This window comes from Orycteropus afer, unplaced genomic scaffold, assembly GCF_000298275.1.
Source record: "Orycteropus afer afer isolate SDZICR_OR568_19922 unplaced genomic scaffold, OryAfe1.0 scaffold00196, whole genome shotgun sequence".
Taxonomy (NCBI): Eukaryota; Metazoa; Chordata; class Mammalia; order Tubulidentata; family Orycteropodidae; genus Orycteropus; species Orycteropus afer.
Window position 1 is genome coordinate 455601 of NW_006921783.1, and position 8335 is coordinate 463935.

An 8335-nucleotide genomic window follows, 5' to 3' on the forward strand; every position below is an offset into this window, starting at 1 on the left:
CTAAAAAAAAAAAAAAAAAGAAAAAAATCAAACCTAAACCATGAAGACTATTAATACATCTGTCTAAAATAAAAACTTAATATTTAGTTTAAAAGTAAATAAACAAACAAGGGACAACAAGAGGAGATAGATGTAAAATGTGTAACAAAGGGCTCTTGTAAAAGTCCATCCAAAAACCAGTACTTCCTTTGGTTTTACCTTGACATTTTTTTATCATTAGGTGACTCTGAGTATCTTTTCATGCTCATTGTCCATCTGTATTTCTTCTTCTATTACTGGCCTGTTCGTAACCTTCACTCATTTTTCTACTGAATTGTCTCCTTTTCTTCCTGATTTTATGGGAATTGTATATAGTTTGTAATTATTCTCTCTCCTATCCATCTCTACTAATCATCCCATCAGTATTCAAACATTAATCTAACCAATCTTAAAAAACAACACATACATGACAACCAACTCTCTTTCTTCACTCTTCAGCTCCTCCAGTTACCACTTCCTTTACTGTGAAATTTCCTGAAGGGGCTGTGTATTCTTGGTCAGTTTCTCATCTCATTCACTCTTCTGCCATATACTTCTTCATGGGAATGGTTCTCGAAAGGGCCACCCACCTTCATCTTGACACTTCTCAATGGTGTTAATACAAGTGACCATGCACTTTGTGGGATTCGATTATGCTCTTCTAGCTTTCCTTCTACCTTAATGATTACTCTTTTCAATTTCCTTCGTTGACCTCCTCCTTTATTAGACCTTTCACTGTTGAGGTGTCCAGAGCCAAAATTTCTCTTCTCTGTTTAAACTCCCTTCATACTTGGACCTTATTCAGTCCCTGGCTTTAAACATCTGATGCTGCTGTTTACTGTAATTATCCCCAGCTGCTTATATTCAACTTTGACCTCTCCTTTGCATTTCAGACTTGTATCCCATTTACTTGTCTACAAGACATTTCTACGTATCTACCAGAGATCTCGAACTTAACACATTTTAAAAAAAGAATTCCTAATTCCCAGTTCTTAACTCCCCCTACTCCCACAATTTGATTCTGCCTCAGTAAATGACACCAATGAGCCTGGTGGCCCGGTGGTTAAAGTACTCAGCTGCAAACAGAAAGATTGGTGGTTCCAAACCCACCAGACTTTTTCAAGCAGAAAGCAATCTACTTCCATAATGATTTACAGCCTTGGAAATCACCTAGGGCAGTTGTACTTGGTCCTACAGAGCCACGATGAATAGGAATCTAATTGATGGCAGTGGGTTTGGATTTTGGAAATGACACCATTAGTTATGAAGTCGCTTAAGCCAAAAATAAAAACATTCTTCTTAGTTTTTCTCTTTGCCTCACACTATTCAGCCTTTCTCAACTGCAGTTGCACGAGAGAATTAAGCCCTACTTGTGCTGACATATTCATTGTACACAGTGGATTAACGTCTTGCCTATGCATATATTCTAGAACAGTACCAGTTATGCACCATCTTTGGGAGGATTAAGAAAATACTCAAACAGTTATCTTCTGTGTTCTCTGCTTCAGATGGAAACTTGAGTCAAGAGTATGCCAACCTATGAGCAAGTTTCTCAACTGACTGTTTCTAATCTAGAATAAATGACAGTATTTCATACAAGCTGTAGTAATAAGTTCCTTACTGGTCTCCTAACTCCCAATCTCACCAATTTTCAGACTCATTTAGATGTAACAATCAAAGTAATCTTTGGACAGGCTAAATTAGATAAGAAACATGCCACTGATTTTTATTCTCCAGGGACTTCCTCCTGAAATCAGAATAAAATTCAAACTCCTAATTGTGGTACTACAAGGACCTACCCAATCCAGATGCAGTCCCACCGCTCTCAGTTCATCCCCTACTATCCTCTCTTCTTTGCTTTCTTTGGTATATTCAGCCATACTGGTTTTCCTTTGATCCTTCAAACATGCGAAGCAAATCCTACTGAGGTGACTGTGATTTACTCAGAACACTGATTCCTCTAGAACTTTGCATGGCTCCCACTTCCTGTCCTTCAGATCTTGGTTGAAATGTCTGTTCAGAGACTTTCTCTCACTAGCCCAGCTAAAACAGCATGTTCCTCACCTGGTCCTTCCCCACCTCACTACTATTCTTCCTTCAAAGTACTTATTACCACTGAAATTATCTTCTTTTGCTCATGCGTTTTAATGTCCAACTCTCGCCACATGAATTAAGATTCATTAGGCTAAAGGTTTTGCCTAGTTTACTGTCTGGCACAGAGTAAACAATCAAGAAATGTTAGCCCTTTCTAGCATATAATAGAAAATATAAAGTATCCATTTTAGGTGTCAAAAAAGGTGCATTTGTAGTCTTGATTCATTGGAAGAGAGACATTAAAACACTGTTGTTCTGAAATTAAGTACTAGCTTCCCAAATGGCATGTGAAGAAATGGCGGTAATAAGAACTTTCTCACTTACAGTTTCGTATGTAACAACTGGCAACTGATGACTTTGCCAGGAGCTCCATTCCCAAATCCTGTAATCTGCCAGAGTTTTCCATTTCGCACACAGCCAGAGCTGCCTGGTCAGCAGAAAAAAGGTTTGTCTGCATGTCTCCAGAAGCAGCGTTGCTGCTTTTTATTTCTGAAGGTGTGTTCTTTACATCAGTTTTCATACATCGAACTTCAGCCATTTGAGTTTTGAGTCTTTTTAGCATCTTTAAATCAGAGGGAACGCGCCACATCGCCTGCTGCTTCCTTTGATCTTTATCTTTTCGAGAATATGATGCTTCAGAGAGAAGGTGACAAGTCATGTTAATACAGATTCTGACATTCATGAAACCATTTTGTACCCTGAATATATGCAAATCTGATGTGTACATAAAGTGCCTGAGGTGGTATCAACAATAAAAGCATGCATTAAATTCCACCAACGAAAATAAAAGTATCCTACTTTATTCACACCTTCAAGGTTAGAATCTGGGTCAAATCTTAATTATCTATTTAACTCTAAGAAATTAAAAGCTATCCTGCTGACTTGTGCTTTCTTCCCTATAGTTCTTGCCTTTTCTCAAATTTTTTACATTAGCTTTCTATTACTTTCAAAATTAAAGGGGAAAAAAAAAAAAACCCCTAGAAGCTGAACATTTAGTTCAATCTGAGATTTATCATTCTAACTAAATTTAAAAAGTTGATTTACTAAACTATTGCCCAATGTTCATATGCCATGAAACATCATCAAAGAAACATTCTCAAAACAAAAAATGTAGAAACTGTTGAATGGAAAACCAATTTGCTCTATAAACCTTCACCCAACCACACACACAAAAAAAAATTCCATCACTGAATCTTTGCAGCCACTAAAGTGAGTTGAAGAAATAGTTGAAGTTGTTTTTAGTTTCTTCTCCCTCTACCCAAGTTTAGAAAGCAGAGGCAAGGCACAAGCAAGAAAAATACACGCTCTTGTTCTATTCAGAAAGGGAAAAGAGGTAGGCTATTTTGGCTACATAAGAACATTATGGCTGACTTAAAGCAAAAAAGAAACTAAACCAATTTTAAAACAGGAGAGGTACCCTAGCTAGACCATAAACAAATCCTTTATTAGCAGGAACGAGAGCTGAACTCCAACATGCATCAACCTTCTGCCTCAGAGAAGATGTACAGTGAAAGTAGACACTGCACTTTGCCCAAAAGTCCTTCCCCGACATTTCTACCTTACCAAAAGGACCCCAGGTTATACTCTGGCACTCGAGGTGGACAGTAATGGATTCAGAGAAGTTAGGTCCTTCCTTCATTTCCAAAGGATATGGTCTATGACCAATTCCTCTTAGTTCATGAGGTGGGTAGGTGACCTGGTTCTAGACAAAGTCCTTTGGGGCACTTCTGGGAATGATCTTCTACCATTATAGGAAATTTATTATGTTTATTTATTCAACAAACTCTTTAGAGCTTACTATATATCAGACATTTTAAAACAATACAAAGTCATTAAATCTTTCTAATCAACTTTATGAGGTAAGTACAATTATGATCTCCATTTTATAAATGAAGAAACAGACACAGAAAGGTTATATAACGTACTCAAAAGTAAAACAGCTAATAAGTAGAGGAGCCTGAATTCAAACCTGAGTCTGTCTCCATAGTCAGTGACCTTAAATAACTTTAATATTAATAACTTCGCTCTGTTTGTTGCAGGAAAGTCTCTTCTCTGTCCAATCTTTTTCTTCCTGCTAGTGATAGTTCCTGGGAATTCATGATGCCTGGAGCTATGGCAGATATCTTACTGCCATGAAAGAAAAGGCAAACGATTCACAGGGAGGCCCATTCAGTGCCTTGCCTTCAAGGACACAATCAATTTGGAATCACCTACTTCCGTATGTGTGCCAGGTGCCTTTATTATTTAACCCACTATTAATAGCATTTTTTTTTACATGAAGTGGAAAGCATTCCTAACCAAGTATCAGCAGATTTTTAGAAACCCACGGTTTAGTCACAGATCTGTTTAGTCTCAGACTATTTCATAGTTGGAACTTTCTGTTAAGTCTTTTAAATTCAGAGTCAATTTAATTGTTTGTAAAATTAAAATAATATACCTGAAACAGGGTTGTTGTGAAGCTGAGAAGAGTTAATATGTGTGAAAGCATTCTGCAGAATTTTAGGCACTATGCAAATAGAAGATGTTGCTGGTACTATTCATCAGTGTAATTCCATCCAATCCCTCATCCATGAAGCTGCCAGAGCAATTTTCGAAAACCCAATCAGATGTCATTGCTTCCCTGCTTAGGAGCCTCATGTGGCATTCTACAGCATTTATGAAAGTACCTGGCATGGTACACAAGGCCCTACATTACCTGATTCTACCTTCTCTCTCAATCTCTTGGCAGCTTTACCTTCTACTTCTACCCCAAATGTACCCCAATCTTCTAGAATTACTTGAAGCTCTTGTTATACACCAGCCATACTCTATCACACTTCCATGATTTTCACATGTCCTATTCCCTTTGCTCTCTCTGCCAACCCAAACTCATCATACATAATCTGAAATTTCCCTTCTTCCCTGATAAAACAAACTGCTCTCTCTTAAGCCAATTTTCCTTATCTAAATTTGTATAGTACACACAGTACACTTCTATTGCAGCACTTATATTACAGTAGAAAAGATATGTAAACCATGAGCAACATAAGGTGGCCATCAGATCTTAGGGATGTTAGTATTTCAGGCTGAACTCGGTCTATGAGACAAAATATTAGTTAAACAAAATCTTTGGGGCCCTCACCTCCTATATCACATCTGTGCGAACTTATATATAAAAATCTGTATTAACCCACATGGTTCAGTTTTATTTTAAGAAACAGACTGAAAAAAAAAAAAAATCAAAATCCAAAATGATAAAAATACAACATTTGAACAACCAAATAAACAAACTTCCTTGAACTGAAATTAAACCCACTGCCATCCAGTCAGTTTTGACTCATAGTGGCCCCCCCCCCACTGGATTTCCAAGGCGGTAAATCTTTACAGAAGTAGATTGCTTCATCTTCCTTCTGCAGAGCAGCTTGTGGATTTGAACCATCAACCTTCTAGTTAGCAGTCAAATGCCTTAGGAACTATGCCTCCAGAACTCCTTGATCTGAAATTAGTCAATAAAAATTTACTGAGCCCTTTCTAAATGCTAGGCACTGTGTTGGGCACTGGGGATACAACAGTGAGCAAGATACCTGATCAGTCTTAGCTCCCATAAACCTCACAATCCAGTTGGTAAAAAAAGTGAAAATCAACCAATTTCAGTAGCATGTAATAATCACAAAGATGGGAAAATGTTAAGAGCTATGGAATTTTACACAAGAAGAACCTGACAATTTAATGACATTGCACTGAAGGTGAGAGTCATTCCTAAAGCAGCCTAGTTATAAGGTTAATGACCATAGAGTAACAATGCTTTCACTCACATCATTCAATTACAACCATCAAGAATGACAGTACTCTGAAGCTTCTCTCACTTCAACGTCTATGTCAATGCTGTCACCCTTCTCCTCGTCATCTAAGTTTCTTCACAGTCCTTCCCACTGTATTTCAATTGTTTCACCAAGTTCTATAAACTCTTCCTCCATGTTGTTGTTGTTGTTAAGTTCTGTCAAATCAGTTCGGATTCATAGTGACCTTATGTACAACTGAACAAAACATTGCCTAGTCCTAAACCATCCTCATAATCATTACCATGTTTGAGCCTATCATTATAACCATGGTGTCAATCTATCTTATTGAGGGTCTTCCTCTTTTTTGCTGATCCTCTACTCTACCAACCATAGTATCTTCTCCAGGGAATGCTCCTTTCCAACATGACCAAAGTACTAGAGATGAAGTCTGGCCATTCTCGGAACAATGCAGCTTTACTTTCTCCAAGAGAGACTTGTTCATTCCTCTAGCAGTCCATGGGACATTCAATATTCTTTGCACAACTCAAATACATCAATTCTTCTGTGGTCTTCTTTATTCACTGTCCAGCTTCCACATGCCAGTGAGGGTACTGAAAAGACAATGGCTTGGGTCAGGAGCACCTTAGTCTTCAGAGTGACATCTTTGTTCTTAAAAAGTTTATTGTCATTAGGTGCCGTTGAGTCATCTGCGACTCATAGTGACCTTATGTACAGTAGAAAGAAACACTGCCCAGGCCTGTGCCAGCTCCACCATCTTTGCTATATTTGAGCCCATTGTTACAGCCACTGTTCCAATCCATCTTGTTGACGGCCTTCCCCTTTTTCGTTGACCTTCCATTTTACCAAGCATTATATCCTTCTACAGGGAATACTTCCTTCTTACAACATGACCAAAGTAGGTAAGACAAAGTCTGGCCATTTTCGTTTCCAATGAATATTCCAGCTCTACTTCTTCCAGGACAGATTTGTTAGTTCTTTTAGCAGTCCACAGTACTTTCAGCATTCTTCACCAACACTGTAACTCAAAAGCATAGACTCTTCTTCGGTCTTCCTTATTCACTGTCCAGCTCTCACATGCATATGAGGCAACTGAAAATACCATGCCCTGTGTCAGGCGTATCTTAGTCTTCAAGGAGAGATCTTTGCTCTTCAGCATTTGAAAGAGGTCTTTTGAGCAGATCTGCCCAATACGATACATCATCTGATATCCTGGCTGCTGCTACCATTGGTGTTGATTGTAGAACCAAGTAATGTAAGTCTTTGACAACTTTAATCTTTTCTCCATTTATCATAATGCTGCTTACTAGTCCAGTTGTGAAGATTTTTTTTTATTGAGGTGCAATCCATAATGGAGACTGTAGTCTTCAAACTTCATCAGTAAGTGCTTCAAGTCATCCTCACTTTCAGCAAGTAAAGTTGTGTTGTCTGCATATCACAGGTGATATGAGTCTTCCTCCAATCCTGATGCCAAGCTCTTCTTCATATAGTTCAGCTTCTCTGATTATTTAAAACTTGAAAGAGGTCATGTTCAGCAGATTTACCCAATTCAAGACACTGTTTCATGATTTTTTACCTACTGTTTCCATAGGTACTGATTGTGAATCCAAGTAAAATAAAACTCTTGACAACTTCAATCTTTCCCCCATTTGTCATGATGTTGCTACCAGTCCAAGTGTGAGGATTTCTGCTTTCTTTATACTGAGGTACAATCCATGGTGAAAGCTGCAGTGTCTTATCTTCATCTATAATTGCTTCAAGTCTGCTTCCCTTTCAGCAAGCAAGGTTGTGTCATCTGCATATCACAGGTTGTTAAGGAGTCTTCCTCCAATCCTGATGTTGTATTCTTCTATACACAGTCCAGTTTCTCAGATTATTTACTCAACATAAAGTTTGATTAAGTATGAGGAAAGGACACAACTGTGACACCCACCCTTCCTGATTTACAGCCACACAGTATCCCCTTGTTATGTTCAAATGACTGCCTCTTGGTCAATTCTATTTACAGGTTCCTCATGAGCACAATGAAGTGTTGTGGGATTCCCAATGTTATCCATAATATATTATGATCCACACAGTAGAATTTCTTTGCACAGTCAATAAAACACAAGGAAACACCTTTGTGGTATTCTTTGCTTTCAACCAAGACCCATCTGGCATCAGCAATGATAACTCTCGTTCCATGTCCTCATCGCAATCTGGGTTGAATTTTTGGCAATTCCCTACCAATATACTGCCACAATCATTTCAGAATTATCTTCAGCAAAATTCCACTTGTGTATGATATTAATGATATTGTTCAAAAATTTCCACATTCTATTGAATCACCCTTCATTTTTTAAATTATTTTTAATTATTTTTTAATTGTGATTTGGGTGAAAATTTACAGAGCAAATTCACTTTCCATACAGCAGTTCACATATACTTTGTCTCATGACATTGAC

The 8335-nt window shown here is 37.9% G+C and overlaps 1 protein-coding gene across 1 annotated transcript in view; it reads right to left on the reverse strand.

Moving 5' to 3' along the window:
* Nucleotides 1–8335, reverse strand: part of TRIM37 (tripartite motif containing 37) — a 169340-nt gene that overhangs the window by 34598 nt on the left and 126407 nt on the right. Inside the window, exon 19 of the mRNA XM_007947920.2 lies at nt 2437–2745. Coding sequence (XP_007946111.1) covers nt 2437–2745 — 309 coding nt within the window. The remainder of the gene's footprint in view (nt 1–2436; nt 2746–8335) is intronic.